The following is a 22,799-nucleotide window of genomic DNA, read 5'->3' as shown; positions in this document are numbered from 1 at the left end:
TGAGAGGGAGGGCGAAGGCGGGAAGGAAGGCGGGAGGAAGGGAGGGCAGGAGAGAAGGGGAAGGGGTGAGGGAAAGAGGGTGAGAGGAAGGGCGAAGGCCGCAAGGAGGACGAAGGCGGGAGGGAGGGCGTGACGGAGGAGAGGCAGGTGGGAGGGAGGGAGGCCAGGAGAGAAGGGGAAGCTGTGAGGGAAGGAGGGTGAGAGGGAGGGCGAAGGCGGGAAGGAAGGCACGAGGGAGGAAGGGCAGGAGGGGGCGGGAAGGAAGGCACGAGGGAGGAAGGGCAGGAGGGAGCGGGAAGGAAGGCACGAGGGAGGAAGGGCACGAGGGAGCAGAAAGGTGTGAGGGAAGGAAGGTGAGAGGAAGGGCGAAGGCGGGAAGGAAGGCGGGAGGAAGGGAGGGCAGGAGAGAAGGGGAAGGGGTGAGGGAAGGAGGGTGAGAGCGAGGGCGAAAGCAGGAAGGAGGGCACGAGGGAGGAAGGGCAGGAGGGAGCGGGAAGTTGTGAGGGAAGGAAGGTGAGAGGGAGGGTGAAGGCGGGAGAGAGGGTGAGAGGGAGGAAGAGCAGGAGGGGGAAGGTGTGAGGGAAGGAAGCCGGGAGGGAGGGGGAAGACGGGAGGGAGGAAGAGCAGGAGGGAGGGGCAAAGGGTGAGGGAAGGAGGGTGAGAGGGAGGAGGAAGGCAGAAGGGAGGGTGCGAGGGAGGACAGGCAAGAGGGAGGTGGAAGGTGTGCAGGAGGGAGATCGGGAGGGAGGGGGAAGGCAAGGCGCCTGGGAGGGTGGGAGCGAGGGAGTAACCTAAAACGGTCCAAGAGATGGCCGCCCGTCCGTTCAGCAGACAGGCTGGCGGTTGGCCAGAAAGTCAGTCTGCCAACCGGGAAGTCAGCCCTTCCCTCCGTCTGTCAGGCAGTCCTTACATCAGTGAGTCTGTCGGTCCGTTAGTCCGTCTGCCGGGCAGCCCGGACATCAGGTCCATTAGTCAGTCGGTCCTTCCACCCGTCGGTCTTCCTGTCAGTGAGTCGGTCATTCGGTCGGTCTGTCTACCTGTTAGGCAGCCCTTCCAGCCATCAGTCAGTCAGTCAGTAAGTCAGTCGATTGTATTTATTGAGCGCTTACTGTGTGTAGAGCGCTGAACTAAGCACTTGGGAGAGTACAATATAACAATCAACAGGCACGTGCCCTGCTCACAACAAGCTTACTTTCTAGAGGGGGAGAGGGACGTTAATACAAATAAATGAATTACAGATACGTATGTAAGCACCGGGGCTGGGAGGGGGGATGAATAACGGGAGCAAGTCAGGACGACGCAGAAGGGAATGGGAATTAAGGAATGGAGGGTTAAGTCAGGGAAGACCTCTCGGAGGCAATGTGCCTCCAATAAGGCCTCGAAGAGAGGAGAGTGATGGTCTGTCGGATATGAGTGGGGAGGGCGTTCCAGGCCAGAGGAAGGATGTGGGCGAGAGATCTGCAGCGAGATAGACGAGATGGAGGTACAGCCAGAAGGTTAGCATTAGAGGGGCCAAATGTGCGAGCTGCTTCACCTCGCCTCAACTAAGGCTCCTTTCCCCCCCTTTCCCTCTGCTCCTCCCCCTCTCCCATCCCCTCCCCTCAGCACTATGCTCGTCTGCTCATTTGTACAGATTTGTATTACCCTATTTATTTTGTTAATGAGATGTACATCCCCTTGATTCTATTTATTGCTATTGTTTTTGTCTGTCTGTCTCCCCCGGTTAGACTGTGAGCCCGTCACTGGGCAGGGATTGTCTCTATCTGTTGCCGAATTGTACATTCCAAGCGCTTAGTACAGTGCTCTGCACATAGAAAGCGCTCAATAAATACTATTGAATGAATGAATGAGTGAAAGTTGAGGTAGGGGGTGGAAGGTGATTGAGGGCTTTGAAGCCAATGGGGAGGAGTTTCTGTTTGAGGAGGAGGTGGGTGGGCAACCACTGGAGGTTCTTGAGGAGAGGGGAAATGTGGCCTGAATGTTTTTGTAGAAAACAGGCAGAGTGAAGTATGGACCGGAGCAGTGAGTCTGAAGTCCATTAGTCAGGCCTCCTGTCGGGCAGCCTTTCCAGCAGTGTGTCCGCCTGTCAGCCAGTCTGCCTGTCAACCAGCAGTGAGTTTGTCAGCCCATCCGCCTGTCAAGCAGCCCTTCTGACAACCTGTCAGCCAGTCAGTCTCCTCGTCAAACAACCCTTCCATAAGCGAGTCTGCCAGTCAGTCCACCTGCCAAGCAGCTCCTGTGTCAGTGAATGTCACTCGATCAGTCAGACCACCTGGCTCACAAACCCGTGACCGGCACGGCCTCAAACTGGGCGTTGCGGGAAAGGACGGAGGAAGGAGTAGGCACAGGTCCTCCCTCCGGAAGCCGGATCGTGAGCAGCGGAGATGGGTCAGATAGGCCCAGACCGGGCTGACGGACTAGAGGGTAGAAAGCCCAAGTGGCAGGACCACCAAAATCCATCGGGAAAGCATGGATCATACAAATTGGCCAAGTGATTCAGTGTTGGTGGAGGGATCGGGGTCAGTCAGGGAGCCGGTACAGTTCTTAATAATCAGGAGATCTTACTCTAAGAAGGCTTCCTGGAGGAGGTGGATTTCAGAAGTCAGATGGCCACGGGGCCATTGACCGGAAGAAACGGAAGCCTTTGGTAGGTGTGATAATAATAACGATAATAACAGTGACATTTGTGAAGCGCTTACTATGTACCAGGCACTGTACTAAGCCCTCATCTGTAAAATGGGGATGAAGACTGTGAGCCCCAGGTGGGACAACCTGATTACTTCATATCTCCCCCAGCGCTTAGAACAGAGCTTGGCACATAACAAGTACTTAACAAATAGTGCTATTATTATAGTCAAATTAGACACAGCACAGGTCCCACGTGGGGCACATAGGCTAAGTGGGAAGAAGAGCAGCTAATAAAATAATAATAATAGTATTTGTTAAGCACTTAGTATATGCCAAGCACTTTTCTAAGCACTGAGGTAGATACCAGCTCATCAGGTTGGACGTAGTCCCTGTCCCACAAGGAGCTCACAGTCTTAATCCCCATTTTACAGGTGAGGTCACTGAGGCCCAGAGAAGTGAAGTGACTTGCCCAAAGTCACACAGCTGACAGGTGGCAGAGCTAAGATTAGAACCCAGATCCTTCTGACTCCCAGGCCCGGGCTTGATCTCCTATGCCATGCTATTTTACAGATGAAGAAACAGAAGCCCAGAGAGGTTAAGTGACTTGTCTGAGATCACCCAGCAGCCGAGGGACAGAGCTGGGCCTAGAACCTAGGTCTTTTGAGCCCTCGTTCTGTGCTCTTTCCAACTGCAAATATTTGCAAGTGCAACACTGAATTAAGCCTCAGTTTGGGAGCCTTAACTCGGGACCCCCCATTTTCCCTGTTCAAATAATAATACTTATGGTATTTGTTAAGCGCTTATTATGTGTCAAGCACTATTCTAAGCAATGGGGTAGATACAAGATATTCAGGTGGACGGAGTCCCTATCCAACCTGGGGCTCTCAGTCTAAGGAGAGAGGAAGTAAGATTCAATCCCCATTTTACAGATGAGGAAACAGACCCAGAGAAGTTAAGTGACTTGCCCAAGGTCACACAGCAGACAAATGGCAGAGCCAGAATTAGAACCCAGGCCAGTCAGTCATTCGGTTATATTTATTGAACTCTCACTGGGTGCAGAGCACTGTACTAAGCGCTGGGGAGCATACAAGAGAAGCAGCGTGGTTTAATGGAAAGAGCCCGGGCTTGGGAGTCAGAGGTTGTGGGTTCTAATTCCGGCTCAGCCACTTGTCAGCCGTGTGACTTTGGGCAGGTCACTTCACTTCTCGGTGCCTCGGTGACCTCATCTGTAAAATGGAGATTAGGACTGTGAGCCCCACGTGGGACAACCTGATTACCCTGTATCTCCCCCAGCGCTTAGAACAGTGGTTTGCACATAGTAAGCGCCTAACAAATACCAACATGATTATTATTATTATTATTACAATATAACCATAAACAGGGACATTCCCTGCCCGCAACGAGTTTACAATCTCGAGGTCCTCTTTCCACGCTCTTCCCGCTAGGCCACTCGGCTTCTCTAGATCTTCTCAGAGTTAGATTAAAAATAGTTGCAACCACAGAAATTTCTACCCTCCTCTAAAATGGATGATTAAAATGCGCAGTTACCCAAGCATAATTGCCGAGGAGCTTGGGCAAAGAATTGTCTGATTGAACGAAGGAGAACTGGAAGAAAGCAGAGTTTCTAAACGATGGCGTCTCCCGTCAGAGTGATGGACAAGCCTTGGTCTTCAGACACAAAGGAATTGATTTCAGTGATAATTGTTCGCCCAGCGCCTCTCACACTCTCTCTCATCCCTTGCTGTGCGTGCCCCCGTTTCCAAGTACATGAATCATTATAGATGGGTCACATGGGACAGCTTTGTAGGACATAAGTTTCTGAATGCAGAGAACCGCGTCCCACGCATTTCCTACGTCTATCGGGTCCCTAATAATAATTATTGCATTTATTATTTATTGGGCACGTACTATGTACTCGGCGCGGGGGTAGATACGGGATAATCGGTTTGGGCCCGGTCCCTGACCCAGATGGGGTTCAACTCTCTGAGGAATGGAGAATAGGTAACTTATCCTCTTTTTACAGAGAAGGGAATTGGAGCCCAGAGAGGCCAGGCGACTTGCCCAAGGTCACACAGCAGGTCACTGCTAGAGCTGGGACTAGGATCTAGATGGGTGGACTAGTTGGCCTGGGAGTCATCAGACCTGGGTTCTAATCCCAGATCCTCCACTTGCCTCCTAAGTGACCTGGGGCAACTCACTCACTTAACTTCTCTGTGCCTCGCTTTCTCCACTACTAATTCTCACTCCTTAGACTCTGAGCCCCGTGTGGGTGAGAGACTGTTTTCTTCTCTCTTTTTTTTAAAAAAATGATATTTTTAAAGCACTTACTATGTTCCAGATTGTGTGCTCTGCACACAATAAGCGCTCAATAAATACCACTGAATGAATGAATAAACGAATTCAAGATAGGTTGGACACAGTCCAACAGCTCACACTCCTAATCCCCATTTTACAGATGAGAGAACCGAGGCACAGAGGAATGAAATGACTTCCCCAAGGTCACACAGCAGACATGTGGAAGAGCCGGGATTAGAAGCCAGGTCCGTCTGACTCCCAGGCCCGGGCTCTACCTACTAGGCCACGCTGCTCCTCTTCTATCTTGCCCAGGGTTCAGTACAGTGTTTGGCCCAAGATAATTGCTTTTCATATACGGCAGCTATTATTATTATAAAGGCTTTACGATTACTTCCGCTATTTCTACTATTAGGCCTCCCGATGCTAAATCCCCGCTCTTTACATTAGACCTGGCTGCCTCTTGATCGTAGCCAAATCCAACAAAATGATCCCATGAGCCTGGTGGAAGTGGCTTGAGACTTAGGACTCTGGGAAATGTTCACTCTAATAAAGCAGTGAAAAATCACGTCACCTAAATTAAATGATGCGATCCCGGGCCACCCTACGCTAAGACCGTAAGCCCCGTGTCGGACAGGGGCTGTACCCGACCTGATTATTTTGCATCTACCCCAGCACTTAGGAGAATCCCTGTCATGTGGTAAGTGTTTAACAAATACCATAAAAAATATGATTATTGTTACAATACATAGGAGCTGAAAGAGTTGTTGCCTACCCACAAGGAGCTTACAGTCTAGAGGGAAGATGGGCATTAAAATAAATTACTGATATGGACATCATAAGTGCTGTGGGGCTTAGGGTGGGGTGAATATCAAGTGAGGGATGTTCGTTTAGGCTACTGAACTCCACCTTTTCCAGTCGTCAGGAAGGCAGGATGGTTTAATGGAAAGAGCCCATGGCTGGGGATCAGGAGACCCAGATTCTAGCTTCACCCCTGTCATGGGCCTGCAGGGTGACCTTGGGCAAATCACTTCACCTCTCTGGGCCTCAGGTCCCTCATCCGTAAAATGGGGATAAGAGCTCTGCTGTTCCCCCACTCTTAGATTGTGAGCGCTACAGGAGTCAGGGATGGGTCTGAAGCAGGGTGGTCCGAATCAGGATTAGAACCCACGACCTCTGACTCCCAAGACTGAGCTCCTCCCACGAAGCCACACTGAGCATTTAACAAATGCCACAATTATTATTATTATTATCTGATGATCTCTGTACCTCCTCCAGCACTTGACATCAGTAAAGGCTAAATAGATACTATAATACTAATGCTGGTATTTGTTAAATGCTTACTTTGTGCCAGGCACTGGACTAAGTGCTGGGTAATCAATATCATCCATCGATGAGGTCAACTGGAGGGTCCCACAGAAAAAGGGTAAAGCAGTAGCCCTCCCTACCTCAGAAGCAGCGTTGCTCAGTGGAAAGAGCTCGGGCTTGGGAGTCAGAGGTCATTGGTTCGAATCCTGGATCTGCCACTTGTCAGCTGTGTGGCTGTGGGCAAGTCACTTCACTTCTCTGGGCCTCAGTTACCTCATCTGTAAAATGGAGATTAACTGTGAGTCTCACGTGGGACAACCTGATTACCCGGTATCTACCCCAGCGTTTAGAACAGTGCACATAGTAAGTGCTTAACAAAACCATTCATTCAATAGTATTTCATTCAATAGTATTTATTGAGCGCTTACTATGTGCAGAGCACTGTACTAAGCGCTTGGGATGAACAAGTCGGCAACAGATATCATTATTATTATTATTACCTCGATCTCCTCTGTCTCACCACCAGCCCCTTAGCTAAATGCTTCCTTTGGTCTGGAACTTCCAGACTCTGCCACTTGTCAGCTGTGTGACTGTGGGCAAGTCACTTAACTTCTCTGTGCCTCCGTTACCTCATCTGTAAAATGGGGATGAAGACTGTGAGCCTCACATGGGACAGCCTAATTACCCTGTATCTACCCCAGCGCTTAGAAGAGTGCTCTACACATAGTAAGCGCTTAATAAATACCAACATCATTATTATTATTATTAGGTCTCCGGGGCTGTGTCAGTCTTTTCATTGTTCCTGAGTTTGGGGGGGTTGGGGATGAGGGCGAAGGTCCACTCCAGACCCTCTCGCTCCTCGGAGAAGCAGCGTGGTTTAACGGAAAGAGCCCGGGGCTGGGAGTCAGAGGTCTTGGGTTTTAATCCCGACTCTGCCAATTGCTTGCTGTGCGACTTTGGGCAAGCCACTTAATTTCCCTGAGACTCAGTTACCTCATCTGTAAAGTAGGGATTAAAGCTGTGAGCTCCATGTGGGACAACCTGATTACCTTTTATCTACCCCAGCGCTTAGAACAGTGCTTGACACATAGTAAGTGCTTAACAAATGCCATCATGATTATTATTACTGTTATTATTATTGTCCACAATCTGATCGGAGGTTTAAGGAAGGAGAATCAATCACCAATCAGTCAATGATATTTAGTGAGCACTTACTATATGCAGAGCACTGTACTAAGCACTTGGGGGAGTATAATACAACAGAGTTAGCAGTCAATTGTACTTAGTAGGTACTTACCCATGGGCAGAGCACTGTGCTAAGCACTTGGAAGAGTATAATGTAATAGCGTCGGTAGATATGTTTCCTTCCCACAACAACCTTACATTTTGGGCAGGGAACATAAATTACTATAAATAAATCATTTATAATAGATAATTTTAAAATAAGCTGGCGGTTGAGGGTGGGGAAAACGGCTTGTTGTTGGAAGGGAATGTGTCTGTTTATTCATTCAATAGTATTTATTGAGCGCTTACTGTGTGCAGACCACTGTACTAAGCACTTGGAATGTACAATTCGGCAACAGATAGAGACCATCCCTGCCCATTGATGGGCTTACAGTCTAATCGGGGGAGACAGACAGACAAGAACAATAGCAATAAATAGAATCAAGGGGATGTGCACCTCATTAACAAAATAAATAGGGTAATAAAAATATATACAAATGAGCCGGAGGAGCACAGTGCTGAGGGGAGGGGAAGGGAGAGGGGGAGGAGCAGAGGGAAAGGGGGGGAAAAGGGGGCTTAGCTGAGGGGAGGTGAAGTGGGGGGGCAGAGAGGCAGCGTTTGTTGTTCTATTGCATTCTCCCGAGTGCTTAGTACAGTCCTTTGGACACAATAAGCACTCAATAAATAGGACTGAATGAATGAAGCCGTGTGACAGAGCGCACAGAGCCGGGCCCTGGGAGTTAGAAGGAACTGGGTTCTAATCCCAGCTCCGCCACATATCTGCTGTGAGACCTTGGGGCAAGTCACCTAACTTCTCTGGGCCTCAGTGACCTCATCTGTAAAATGGGGATTAAGAGTGCGAGCCCCACGTGGGCCAGTGACAGCGTCCAACCAACCCCATAGCTTAGAACAATGCTTGGCACCTAGTAAGCGCTTAACAAGTACTACAACTATTATCATTGTTATTATTAATAATAATGAATGAATATCAGACGCCCAGAGGTCACAGATCCAAGCGCGAACGCGATGCAGGAGGGAGAAAGAGCTGGGTCGCGGGCGGTGGGGGGGAAGAGGGCCTTAATCGGGAAAGAAGCAGATGCCTAAATGAGGCGGTTTCAATCATTGTCATTTATTCATGGAGCTCTTACTGTGAGCAGAGCCCTGTACTAAGCGCTTGGGAGAGGACAGCGGTTTGAAGACGGGTCGCCCGAGTCGGCCAGGGTCGGGGACTGGAAGAAGGCGGCCTGTCAGGGCCGAAGGCGGCCATGTTCCCTTTGAAGGCCGCCTCCTCGTCTCGGCCTCCTCCCTCCCACGACCCCCATTGGGAATCTGGGGATGAGACCCCCTTCTTGCCCCCCCAGGCCCCCTCCCCGGGGACCCAGAATTGCCTCATGCCACCTTAAAGCTGAGCTCCACCTTAACCCCCCCTCCTTCATGGCCTGTTTGTCTCTCTGTCCCTTCCTCTTTCTCTTTCTCTCTCCTCCCTCCCTGTCCTTCTTTGGGGCCCTTCTCCCCCCTCCCCTTCACCCCGGCTTTCCAGTCAGGGTGGGGGACACCCAGGAGGTGGTAGGAAGCGGTTGAAGCCAGGAGGGCTGGACGAAGGAGGAGGAAAACCGGCAGGGAGACCCAGGCGGTGGATCCTGGGCTGGTGTTGGCCCTTGGGTTGGCACAGAGTGAGGTGGGGGCCGGGTTCCTGGGTGCCCTGGTGGGAAGATGATTATAAAACCGTGAAAAACCGAGAGGGGGGGAGGGACAGGGAGAGAAGGAGGGAGGGACTGGAGAGAAGGAGGGAGGGGAGAGAAGGAGATTAATAGGGGGGGAAAAAAGAGGGAGAGGGAAGGGATTGGTCAGCGGCTGACCCATTTGCTCAGCTCTCCATGTAGCAGACTGAGCGATCTCCGGCTCTCTCCCCTCCGTCCCCCACCCACCCGATCTGGGAAGCTCCCCGTCTCGGCCTCCCCTTCCCTCCTCCCTGCAGCTCCTGCACCCCTAGATCCCTCCAGCTGCTTCCTGCGGGTCCCCTCCGGCCCCCGACCATGACCGTGGAGCCCCGGACCGTGGTGGCCACGGTGGAAAACGGACAACAGGACGCCGTCCTGCGGGTGCTGCAGATCTACAACAAGGAGGTGAGGGAGGGGGCTGCGGGAGGGGAGGGGGGGGGTCTCTGGGGGGGGGGGGGTGCGTGTGCATGGGTGTGCAAATCTGTGTGTGTGTCCGTCGGTGGGTGTCCATGTGTGTGTCCGTGTCCGACGGACGGACCCTCCCACCTCCGACCTGCAACGAATCGGCTGCCGCATCCAGAGGGGCCGAGGGCGCCTACAATAATCATCATAAGAAACATAATAATGATCGGGGTATTTGTTAAGCGCTTACTACGTGCCAGGTCGGGCAACAGCCCCCGCTGCGCCTTTCCTGGGAAAAGACCCCCCACCCCCACCCCCACTCCGCTTTTTTCCCCCTTTTTTCCCTGCCTCCCCCATCCCGACAGAGAGGGAGAAAGAGGGAGAAGCCCCCCGGCCCGCCCCCGGCCCCCCGCAGTCCGAGCCTTTTGTTTACGGAGCCCGTTTTCCAGGGTTCCGCTCTGCAGCACCCCCCCCTTTTTTTCCCTGCTAGCTTGGATCTGTCGGGAATCATCAACCTCCTCTCTCCTCTTTTTCCCCCCCACACTCTCTCTCTCTCCCCCCTCGTCTATCTCCCTTTTTCTCTCCCTCTCCCTTATTCTCTCCTTTTATCTCTCCCTCTCTCCCTTTCCTCTCTTATGCTCCCTCTGGCTCCCTTTCTCTTTATTCCTCTCCCATCCTTTCTCTCTCCCCTCCCTCTTTTCTCCCTCTCTCCGCATCTCCTCTCGCTCCCTCTCCCTCCCCTTCCCTCTCCCTCCCTATTTCTCCTCTCTCCGTCTTCCTCCCCTTCCCTCTCTCTCCTCTATTTCTCTCTCTCCCTCTCCCTCTCTCTCCCTCTCTCTTCCTTTTTCCCTCCCTCCCTTCCTCTCCCCTTTCTCTCTCTCTCCCTATCTCTCCTCTTTCTCTCCTCTCTCTCTGTCCCTCTCCCTCCTCTCCCCTTTCTCTCTCTCTCCCTATCTCTCCTCTTTCTATCCTCTCTCTTTCCCTCTCCCTCCTCTCTTTCCCTCTTTCTTCCTCTTTCCCTCCCTCTCTTCCTCTCCCCTTTCCCTCTCTCTCCTTATCCCCTCTATATCTCTCCCTCTCCCTCCCCCTCCCCCTCTCTCCTCTATGTCTTGCCCTCTCCCTCCCTCCCCCTCCCTCTTCCTCTTTCTCTCCCTCTCTTCCTCTTTCCTTTCTCGCTCCCTATCTCTCCTCTATTTCTCTCCCTCTTCCTCCCTCTCCCTCTCCCCTCCCTCTCTTCCTCTCCCCTTTCCCTCTCTCTCCCTCCCTATCTCTCATCTATTTTTCTCCCTCTCCTTCCCTCTCCCTCTCTCTTCCTCTTTCCCTCCTTCTCTTCCTCTCCCCTTTCCCTCTCTCTCCCTCTCTCTCCTCTTTCACTCCTTCTCTCTCTTTCCCTCTCCCTCCTCTCCCTCTCTTCCTCTTTCCCACCCTCTCTTCTTCTCCCCTCTTTCCCTCTCTCCCTCCCCATCTCTCTCTCTCTTTTCCTCTCCCTCCTCTCTCTCCCCGCCTCTTTCCCTCCCTCTCTCCTCTCTCTCTCTCCCTGTCTCTCCTCCCTTTCTCTTCCCCTCTCTCTCCCACCTCTCTCTCCCTCTCTGCCTCTTTTCCTCTTTCCCTCCCTCCCCCTCCTCTCTTTCCCTCTCTCTTCCTCTTTCTCTCCCTCTCTTCCTCTCCTCTCCCTCTCTCTCCCTCCCTATCTCTCCCTCTCTTTCCCTCCTCTCTCTTCCTCTTTACCTCCCTCTCTCCCTCTCCCCTCTTTCCCTCCATCCTTCTCTCTCTCTCCCCCTCCCTCTCCCTCCTCATTTTCTCCCACTCTCCTCTTTCTCTCCCTCCTTCTCTTTCTCTCTCTCTCTTCTCTTTCTCTTCTCCCTCAGGGTTTTTACACCTAGGGAGTGGTGGGGAGCCATGGGCATAGGGATCGGAGCTAAATAAGTAATAAAAATAATAATGATGATGATGGAATTTGCTAAGCGCTTACTATGTGCCAAGCACTGAGAAATCAGAAAGAAAGGGGAGAGGTTGGGTGACAGAATCAATCCGTCACCATCAGTGGTTGGTATTGATCTCTTACTGTGGGTATATCCATCAATCAATGGTATTTATTGAGTGTATACTATGTGCAGAGTACTGTACTAAGCATTTGGAAGAATACAACAATAATAATAATAATAATGTTGGTATTTGTTAAGCACTTACTATGTGCTAAACACTGTTCTAAGTGCTGGGGTGGATACCAGGAAATCAGGCTGTCCCACATGGGGCTTCCAGCCTTCATCCCCATTTTACAGCGGAGATAACTGAGGCACAGAGAAGTGAAGTGACTTGCCCAAGGTCACACAACTGACAAGCGGCAGAGCCGGGATTAGAACCCACGACCTCTGACTCCCAAGCCCGGGCTCTTTCCACTAAGCACCGAGTTGGTGGTCACGTTCCCTACCCAAAAGGAGGGATCGTGGTGAAATGGGAGATTATGAAATTCTATCGCTGAGAGGATTTGGCCAAGGGAGTCATATTGGGAGATCTAATAATAATAGTACCTATTATTCCCATTAATAATAATAGTTATGGTACTTGTTAAGTGTCCCTTAAGCACTGTACTAAATGCTGGGGTAGGCACAGAATAATCAGATTGAACACGGTCCCTGTCGCACATGGGCTTCACAGTCTAAGAAGGAAGGAATAGGATTTAATCCCCATTTCACAGATGGGGAAACTGAGGCACAGAAAAGTGAAGTGACTTGCCCAAAGTCACAGAGCAGTTGAATGGCAGATCTGGGATTAGCACCTAGGTCCTCTGTCTCCCAGACCAATGCTCTTTCCACTAGACACTGTTTGTTTCCCTAATATTGAAGGGAACAGAAATTATTATTCTTATTATCATTACTGTCATTATATTTATTATGTGCTTACTACGTATCAAGCACTATCCTAAGCACTGGGGTAGATACAAGTTGATCATGTTGGACACAGTCCCTGTCTGGCATGGGGCTTACAGTCTAAGTAGGAGGGGGAACAGGGGTTGAGTCCTCATTTTATAGATGAGCAACTGAGGTACCAAGAAGTTCAGTGACTTGCCCAAGGTCACTCAGCAGACAAAGGATGGAGCTGGGATTAGAACCCGGGTCCTTCTGACTCCCAGGCTCGGGCTGTAGCCATTAGGCCACTCTGCGTCTCTCACACTGGGACATCACGTGTGTCCCAGCGTCCGGCATCGACTGTACTGAAGGCCTCGTCTTTATATCTCTGCCCTCCGTGTGTGCATGTGTGACAGATGGTCCTCTACATACAAGAACACACGTGGACTTCCTGAGCACCCAGGGTCCTTCCAGAGGATGGGTATAACCCTTCTAAGTGCTTAGCACAGTGCTCGCCACAGAGTGCTCGGTAAATACTGCCGATTGGCCGATTATGAGCTGACCGATCTACTCCATTGGCCTGGCACGGTTTCAAAATAATAGTAGTTGTAATAGTATTTATTAAGCACTTACTCTAGACAGTAAGTTCCCTGCGGGCAGGGAGTGTGTCTACCAACTCTGTTATCCTGCATTCTCCCAAGCGCTTAGTACAGTCAGTCAATTTATTGAGCACTTACTGGGTGTAGAACACTGTACTAAGCACTTGGGAGCATCCAATAGAACAACAGACACAATCCCTGCTCAAAATGAGCTTACAGTCTAGAGGGAGAGATAGAAATTCATATAAATAAATGAATTTCAGAGTCTACCATCTCCGCTGTAGAAGTTTTGCATAGATCTGGCTCTCAATAAATACGATTGATTCATTCAATAGTATGATTAATATGATTATATTATATATATTATAATATGATTATATTACTATGATTAATATGATTAATAGTAGATTGATTGGTTGACTGACTTACAGTTTTCCTGTGGGCCAGGGACTGTGTCCAACCTGATTATCTTGTATCTACCCCAGCGCTTAGGACAGTGCTTGACACACATAAGTAAACGCTTAATGAATATCACATTGATGATGATGATGGATAGAACGCTGTGCTAAACTCTGGGAATAAAGGCACAGGAGGAAATCAGATCTGGTCCCTGTCACTCCTGGGACTCACAATCTATAGTCCGGGCCTGAGAGTCAGTAGGTCATGGGTGCTAATCCCGGCTCCGCCACTTGCCTGCTGTGCGACTTTGGGCAAGTCACTTCACCTCTCTGGGCCTCAGTTATCTCATCTGTAAAATGGGGATTGAGCCTGGGAGCCCCACTTGCGACAACCTGATTACCTTGTACCTACCCCAGTGCTTAGAACAGTGCTTGGCACATAGTAAGCACTTAACAAATGCCATTATTATTATTTATTATTATTATTAAAAATGAGGGGAAGAGGAATCCATCCCAGACCCCTGTGGCACTAAGCTGGTTTCTGGAGAATTCTGCATGACTCTTGGGTAGAGGCAAAAGATAATCTTTCCTAGGGAGGGATGGGGACCAGAGAGGAGGGGCCAGTAAGAAGTGTAATTACCTTATATAGCTGCTAAGATGCCTCTTTGGTATTGGATTTTTTTAAAATGGAATTTGTTAAGTGCTTACTATGTGCCAGGAGCTGGGGTAGATACGACCTAATTCAGGTGGGGCACAGACCATGTCCCACGAGGGGCTCGCAGTCTCAATCCCCATTTTCCAGAGATGGTAAGTGAAGCACAGAGCAGTTAAGTGACTTGCCCAAGGTCACACGGCAGACAAGTGCAAGAGCTGGAATTAGGACCCAGGTCCTCTAATTCCCAGACCCCTGCTCTTTCCCCCTTCTCGTCTGGATTGGAAAGAAAGAGAGTCAAAATAGACTCCAGAGATAACCAGCCAGGGGGATAAATCAATCATTTCATCCATGGTGGAAATAATAAAAATAATAATTATGGTATTTTATCAGCACTTTCTATGTGTCAAGCATTGTTCTAAACCCCGGGGTAGATACAAGATAGATTGGACCCAATCCCTGTCCTCCTTGGGATTCGCAATCTAAGTAGGAGGGAGAACAGGTATTGGATCCCCATTTTACAGTTGAAGAAACTGAGGCACAGAGAAGTGAAGTGACTTACCTCAGGTCACACAGCAGGCCAGTGATGGAGCCGGGATGAGAACCCAGATCCTCAACCCCTCAGGCCCATGCTTTTTCCCCGTGGCCTCAGCTGCTTCCCTGAGCGCTGGACTGTGGGGAGGGGGAGGAGGCGGGGTAATTTCGGAAGCGGTGAGTGTGAAGTACACTGTTCGATGCTCCTTCGAGCCTGGACCCGGTGCCTCTATCTGTTTGCTCGTTTGCTCGTTCTCTGTTCGCTGCCTTCAAACCGCATCTTATCCCAGTAGGCCTCGGAAGCCACGAATGTGTTTTTACAGTCCAGCCAATGAAACCTCCAGACGAGTGGCCAACCAGCACGCTAAACGAGAGTCTCCCCACCTTACCCACTCGAAGAGGCCATCTGCCGGGTCCCCGGGTCCCCGGGTCCCCGGCCGTCACCAGGTTCGGGCCCCGCAGGGGAGCAGAAGGGTCCTCGTCCTCGTAATAGATCCCCGAAGACCCCTCCCCACTCTCTGCCCCCCGGGGGGGGCCTGAGCGGGGAGGGGCGTCCCCCCGGAGACCGAACAGAAAACACCCACCCCATGGGACCCTTCTGGACTTCGCTTCCTCGCCTTCGCTGGAAATCACTGATCTCACCCGTCTCCCCGGAGGATCGACAAGGAGGACTGCCTGGTTCTTGGCACAGTCCGTCCCCGTGGGCACCGACCGCTGGAAAAACACAAGATCGTGCGTCGGGCATCCCCAAGGAAACCGCCAACAAATATCTCTTCCGGTCACCCCCGTTCCCACCCCTAGAGGCTGTTGGGGAGCCTGGTATTGGACGCAGTGTTCCGTAATAATAACTGTGGGGTTTGTTAAACGCTTACCATACGCCAAAAGCTAGGGTGGATGAGAGTGCAGTCAGAGCAAAAGGAGCCCCTGTCCCACACGGGGCTCTCAGACTAAGGGGGAGAGGGAACAGGTATTTAATCCTCATTTTACAGAATAGGAAACTGAGGCCCAGGGAAGCCGGTGGCTTGCCCGAGGTCCCACAGCGGGCGAGTGGCGGAGCTAGGATTAGAATCCAGGTTCTCTGTTACCCTGAGGCCATGCTGTTTCTCAACTCGATGGGGCTCCCTGCATTTTGAAAGGCAGGGAAGCCATTTTGGCTCAAGGCAAAATGGAAGGCAATCCTAGGGAATAAATTAATAATAATAATAATAATAATAATAATAATAATACTGGTTCTTGTTAAGCACCTACTATGTGCCAAGCACTGTTCTAAGTGCTGGGGTTGATACAAGTTAATCAGGTCAGACGCAGTCCCTGTCCCACATGGGGCGCTCACCCTTATCCCCATTTTAGAGATGAGGAAACTGAGGCCCCCAGAAGTGAAGGGACTTGCCCAAGGTCACACAGCAGACACGTGGCAGAGCCGGGATTAGAACTGAGGCCCGGGCTCTATTCACTACTGCTCCTTCTCATCAGTCATTGAAGGACTGCAGGGCTTTCTTGGGGAGGTTAGGACAGAAGCAGTGATCCAGAAGTTCAGAACTTTTCCCCAACACGGAGCGGGGGGCAAGGAAGGTCAGTTCGATCATTACCCTGCCAGACACCCCGATCAGCAAACGGCGCTCCTTGGATCTTTTCTTTATGGCCTTATTAAGTTCTTACTACGAGCCAAATGCTGGGGGAGAGTCAGGGTTATGAAATCAGACACAGTCCCTAACCTACACCGAGGCTCTTAATCTAGCTCTTCCCCATTTTAGAGATGAGGAAATTTAGCCCCAGAGAGGTGAAGTGACTTGCCCAAGGTCACTCAGTGGGCCAGTGGAAAAGGTGGGACTTTGACCCAGGGCTCCCTGCACGCTGATCTTTCCACTAGGCTAACCAGCCTCCTACCTTGTTTGCCCTTCAGTAAGTCAGGAGGGGTTTAACATCTGTGAACCCTTCCAACTTCTGTAAGCTTTCTTGCTAATAACCCAAATCTCCCCCCTAACAATCCAATCAAGATCTCCCATGAATGGGTGTATCCACGTTAGTCTCTCCCCATCAGTACTTTCTTCTGCCCAGTTTTATTTTTTTGGGGGGGGGTACTTATTAAGTGCTTTCTATTATGCCAAGTACTGTACTAAGCGCTGGTTGGACTTAGTCCCTGACCCATGTGGGGCTCACAGTCTGAATGGGGGAAGAAGAGCGATCGAATCCCCAATTTACAGATGAGGAAATAATAATGTTGGTATTTGTTAAGCACTTACTATGTGCAGAGCACTGTTCTAAGCGCTGGGGGAGATACAGGGTAATCAGGTTGTCCCACGTGAGGCTCACAGTTAATCCCCATTTTACAGATGAGGTAACTGAGGCACAGAGAAGTTAAGTGGCTTGCCCACAGCCACACAGCTGACAAGTCACAGAGCAGTGATTCACCCAACGTCACGTGACAGGCAAGTGGTGGAACCGGGATTAAAACCCAGGTCCTCTGATTCCCAGGTCTGGGTAATTTCCACTAGACCATACTGCTTTCATAGTTTCCAGTGGAAACTAATTCCATATCCCGTGCTTAAAACCAGTCATGATAGGTGAAAAGATAATAATAATAATAATAATGTCGGCATTTGTTAAGCGCTTACTAAGTGCACAGCGCTGTTCTAAGCACTGGGGGAGATACAGGGTAATCAGGTTGTCCCACGTGAGGCTCACAGTCTTAATCCCCATTTTACAGATGAAGTAACTGAGGCACAGGGAAGTGAAGTGACTTGCCCACAGTCACACAGCAGACAAGTGGCAGAGCCGGGAGTCGAACCCATGACCTCAGACTGCCAAGCCTGTGCTCTTTTCACTGAGCCACGCTGCTTCCCATATTTTCTCATATCGAAACTTCTGGATCCCCCAATCCAAAATCTTGTGGGATTTAGGGGGCACCAATCCCGTGTTGCCAGTCCACATCCTTTGTGATTTTAGTGACCTTCCCACGGAGGCTTATTGATTGTGGTCAAGGTCATGGGGAAGGTTAGAACAGATAGGTTAGAACGTCCTCCCTCTGGCCTGGAACGCCTTCCCTCCTCACAGCCGACAGACGATCACACTCCCCGCCCTTCAAAACCTTATTGAAGGCCCATCTCCTCCAAGAGGCCTGACTAAGCCCTCATTTACTCTTCTCCCGCTCCCTTCTGCGTCACCCTTGCCCTTGAATCTGCTTCCTTTATTCCCCCCTCCCTCAGCCCCGCCGCACTTACGCCCGTATCTGTAATTTATTTATCCATATTAATGTCTGCCCCCCCCCCATACTCTAAGCCGGTTATGGGCAGAGAACAGGTCTACCGACTCTCTTATACTCTCCCAAGCGCTTAGTACCGTGCTCTGCATGCAGTAAGCGCCGATAAATACGATCGATCGATTGCTGTGGAGGCTGACCTCCAACCTTTTGATTCATTGAGGTTCTTCAGAGACCTCAGATTCATAAATCCCTTCCATACCTGAAAAGGCTAATGTTGGCAACAGAGACACTCGGTCTCTGGGGTTTGGGCGGGTGAACTCCCAGTGGCCTAGTGGAAAGAGCCCAGGCCTGGGAGCCAACAGGGTTCTAATTCCGGCTCCTCCACGTAATAGTAGTAATAATGATTACGGTATCTGTTAAGCGCTTAGTATGTGCCAGGTACTGTACTAAGCGCTGGGGCAGATACAAGCAAATCCGGTTGGATACAGTCCCCGTCCTATGTGGTTTCACACTCTCAATACCCATTTTTCAGATGAGGGAACTGAGGCCCAGAAAAGTGAAGTGCCTCGCCCAAGGTCACACGGCAGACAAGCAGCAGAGCTGGGATGTGACCCTGGACGAGTAACTTCTCTGTGCCTCAGTTTCCTCATCTGTAAAATGGGGAGTCAATGCCTGTTCTCCTTCCAACTTAGATTGTGAGCCCCATGTGGGAGAGGGACTGTGTCCAATCTAACCCAGCACTTAGAACAGCACTTGACACATAGCAAATGCTTAACCGTAATGATAATGATCAGAATAAAAATAATAATAATAAGGAAATTGGTTTGTCTAGTAGCAGTAATAATAATAATTGCACTTTTTGCCTGCCTTCTTGCTGCAATGCACTCTACTAGGCGCTTGGGAAATTCAAATTAAAGATCGGACACGATCTCGGTCAACGCGCATTGTGGTCTAATGGAAAGAGCCTGGGCCTCGTAGTCAGGAGATCCGGGTTCTAATCCTGGTTCTGTCGCTTGCCCTCTACGTGACTTGGGATAGGTCGCTTAACTTCTCTTTACCTCAGTTTCATCTGAAAAATGAGAGTAAAATACCTGTTCTCCCTCCCTTTTGGACTGCAAGCCATGTGTAGGGCAGGGACTGTGTCTGATCTGATTGTCTTGTGTCTACCCCAGCGCTTAGTACAGTGCTCGGCGCCGAGGAAGCGCTTAAAAAAACCACGAAGAGCTTACGCTCTAACGGGGGAGACAAATAAAAGTATTTACAGCGATGATGATGGTATTTATTATGCCCTTATTATGTGCCAAGAACGATGCCAAAAATGGGGTAGCTATCAGATAATTTATGACTGGAGTGGTTAGAATAAATAATTAGATAAAAATGTGCCGATAATAATTATGGCATTTCTTAAGTGCTTACTACGTGTTCAGCACCAGAATAGCTACAAGATAATCAGGTCGTACAGTCTAAATAGGAGGGAGATCAGGTCCTGCACCCCAATTTTGCGGATGAGGGAATTGAGGAACAGAGAAGTTAAATGACTCGCCCAAGGTCACCCAGCAGGTACATGGCAGAGGCGGGATTAGAACCTGGTCCTCTGATTCCTGGGCCCGAACTCTTTCCACTAGACCACCCTGCTGAGGATGGGTATCGGTAAATTCATAAGCGTTAGCCGCAAATGAACACTTTGCTGGTTTTTCCAATTATAGTTTTTCTTGCTTAATAAGGCTTGATTTTTGTGATAGTGCCCGGTTCAGAGAAAGAAGAGAGTGAGCTGAGGAAGGAGATTTTTGACTCCTTTTGAGAGGCGGGGATAGAATCAATTAATCAATCAATCAGTGTTATTTCTTGAGCACTTATTGCGTGCACAGTGGGAGAGAACCATACAGTAGCGTTAGTAGACCCGATCCCTGCCTCAAGGAACATACTTTGTTCATTCGTTCAGTTGTATTTATTGAGCACTTACTATGTGCAAAGCACTATATTAAGCGCTTGGGAGAGGACAATAGAACAATATAATAATGAAGAGACATGATCCATGCCCGTGATGAGCTTACAAATCTACCTATGATCTAGTGGAACCCTCCAGCGCCTTGTCTTTGTCCAGACCCAGGGAAAGTGAGTCTGGGGTAACAGAAAAATGAGGTGCCTGAACCCCACCCGAGCCTGGAGGGAAAGACCTATTTGGTTTGACAGGCAATGGGATTAAAAATAATAATAATTATGGTATTTGCTAAGCGCTTACTATGTGCCAGACACTGTATCAAGCACTGGGGTGAATATAGGCGAAAAGGGCTGGACACAGTCCCTGTCCCACCTGGGGCGCTCAGTCTCAATCCCCATTTTCCAGATGAGGTAACTGAGGCCCAGAGAAGTGAAGTGACTTGTCCAAGGAAACGAGTGGCAGAGTCGGGATTAGAACCCATGACCGTAACCATGTAACTGAGAGACCGTTCCTAAGGCTGGAAGCCGAGGTGCAAGCCCAGCTAGGAGCCCCCCGGATTGAGTGGGCAGCAATAGAGAACGTGAGGGATGAGGGGGCCTGCTGGCCAGGCCACGGGGGACAGGCGTTGGCCATAGAAATGTCCAGGGAGGACCAGACCCCTGGACATTTACTGGGAGGCAAAAAGAAGCAGCATGGACTAGTGGGAATAATAGTAATAACAATGCTGTATTTGTTAAGCGCTTACTACGTGCAGAGCACAGTTCTAAGTGCTGGGGGAGATACGTGAGACTCATAATCTTCATCCCCATTTTACAGATGAGGTAACTGAGGCACAGAGAAGTTAAATGACTTGCCCACCCTCACACAGCTGACAAGCGGCGGAGCTGTGATTCGAACCCATGACCTCTGACTCCCAAGCCTGTGCTCTTTCCACAGAGCCACGCTGAGCCCGAGCCTGGGAACCAGGAGATAAGGGGTTCTAATCCCAGCTCTGCCACTTGCCTCTGAGTGATCTTGGGCAAGTCATCTACCCTCCCTTTACCTCAGTTTCCTCACCGAATACCTGCTCTCCCTCCCCTTTAGACTGTGGGCCTCCATGTGGGGCAGGGACTGTGTCCGATCTGTTTATCCTGTAGCTACTCCAGTAAGCGAGAAGCGGCCGGTGTAGTGGATAGAATAAGGGCCTGGGACTCGGAAGATCACGGGTTCTGATCCTGGCTCTGCCACTCGTCTGTTGTGTGACCTTGCCCTAGTCACGTCACTTTTCTGTGCCTCGGTTACCGCTTGTGTAGAATGAGGAGTAATGCGGTGCGGGCAATGTGTCCAACTTGATTTGCTTGTATCTGCCCCAGTGCTTAGTACAGTGCCTGGCACATAGTAAGCACTTAACAAATACCATCATAATAATAACAAATAGCACAGTTTTATTATCACAGTACTCTGCACACAGCAAGGGCTTAATAGATACGATTAACAAATGAATGAATATTATTATGGGGAGGAAAGAGCCCCATTAAGAGGCGCAGCTAGTGACTGCAGATGAGGGGGTGCCATGGAGCTCCACCGGACCCGATCTTGGATTTTTCCGTTGGTTAGCGCGGAGGGGGGTAGAGACGTGGGCCGGGAAGGGGGTGATCACGCGCCCCACTGAAAGTGACCGTGTACCCCACTGATCTGGAAGGTCGAGGACAGTTTGCCATCACCACCGACAGCTCGACCGAGGGCTGAGCTTCGAAGGCCCGAGCGCTTCGGGAGCGTGCCTTAGGAGGCCCGGCCCCAGCGGCCTCTGCCCTCGGGGAGCTACCAGTCTACCGTCTGTTTTCCGACCGCCCCTTTCGGCCTTCCGACATCCCGCGTGCGGTCCCGAAGAGGAGGCAGGATCCAAGATGTCTCCGGAAGCGCCATTTCCCCCCCGCCCCCCCCGGCACGAGGAGGACATCTTCGAGATGTGGAGCATCCTTTCTAAGATCGGAGAGCGGAGAGGCCTCGCGGTTGCCATGGTGACACTGTCTGGGCAGAGGACCGCTCTCCAGACGTGGGCGGTGGGCCGCTCGGGAGCTGGAGGGAACCGGGAGACCGGGGGCTGACCGAAGGAGCGCCGACGACTTAAATTCGAAGACGCCCAGAGCGTGAGGCCGAGGGGCCGCCGACGGCGTGGTCGGCCCTGAGTTTATAGAGGTCGCACTCCGGGGACCTTTCCAAGGGAGGAAGAGGAAATCCTGAAGGAAAGGAGGCTCACTCCAGGAGCCGAAGCGGGGACTCTGGAGAGCTTCTGGGGGGGAACGGGGACCGTGGAGCGGCTTATCCCAGAATCCTCCATGGCGAGCCGGGACCCGGGGACCTGGAAGACCCCAGAGACCACTGGCCGAAAAGACGTGGTTAAGAGCCCTCTGGGAGGACCTGCTCTGCGATGGATGAGCCAGGAGAGGAGATGAAGAGAACCCCGAAGAGATGACCGCTTGACCTGGGCCTCCTTCGCCTCTGGCCTGAGAAGCCCCTCGCTTCTTTGACAGCTCTGAGCTGGGGGAACTTGGATCGCCTCCTCAGAGGAGTTGGAGGGGGGCCTGACCGGCCCCGGAGAGCCAGAGACAACTGACCGTGATGGCCAACCCCGGGGGCTCAGGGGGCGACGGTCCCCCGCCGAGGCCGGCCGGAGGGGCCGGAGCTTCGGCCGCACCTTCCCCCCCTCCGGATGACCGGCGGGAGGATGAGAAGGACGCCGATGCCCCTTTTCTCCCCCTCGGGGGGCTCCTGGGCTGGCAACTCCCGATCATCGGCCTGCCTCGCCCCAGCCCCGTCTGCCAGGCAGCCCGGTGGGGGGTGGGGGAAGGGGATTTCAGGGGTGGGGGCGGGCAGCCTGGTGGACCAGGCGGGGGGAGCCGGGCAGATGGTTTGCCCTCAAGGGGGTATAAAACACTGCCATGGCAACGGTGAGTACCCTAATCACCTTCTCCTCCCCTCCGTCTCTTCTTCCTCCTCCTCCTCCTCAGGGTCCCCCTCCTGTTTCCACCACTCCTGCCCTCAGTCACACACACCCCGGCCTCGTCC

General features: G+C 51.2%; 1 protein-coding gene across 3 annotated transcripts in view; it reads left to right on the top strand.

Moving 5' to 3' along the window:
- Positions 1 to 8,961: 8,961 nt before the first annotated feature.
- Positions 8,962 to 22,799, top strand: part of RIC8A (RIC8 guanine nucleotide exchange factor A) — a 40,814-nt gene continuing 26,976 nt past the window's right edge. Inside the window, exons 1-2 of one of the 3 annotated variants that reach the window (XM_029060185.2) lie at positions 8,962 to 9,130; positions 9,431 to 9,578. In XM_029060185.2, coding sequence (XP_028916018.1) covers positions 9,489 to 9,578 — 90 coding nt within the window. In that variant the 5' untranslated portion in view covers positions 8,962 to 9,130; positions 9,431 to 9,488. Of the gene's footprint in view, positions 9,131 to 9,274; positions 9,579 to 22,799 lie in introns of those variants that run through there. The other 2 variants (XM_029060184.2, XM_029060186.2) reach the window with 2 other exon arrangements.

This window comes from Ornithorhynchus anatinus, chromosome 3 (assembly GCF_004115215.2).
Source record: "Ornithorhynchus anatinus isolate Pmale09 chromosome 3, mOrnAna1.pri.v4, whole genome shotgun sequence".
In the NCBI taxonomy this organism is placed as follows: Eukaryota; Metazoa; Chordata; class Mammalia; order Monotremata; family Ornithorhynchidae; genus Ornithorhynchus; species Ornithorhynchus anatinus.
The sequence above is the reverse complement of the archived record's forward strand: the minus strand, read 5'-3'. Positions and strand labels throughout refer to the sequence as shown.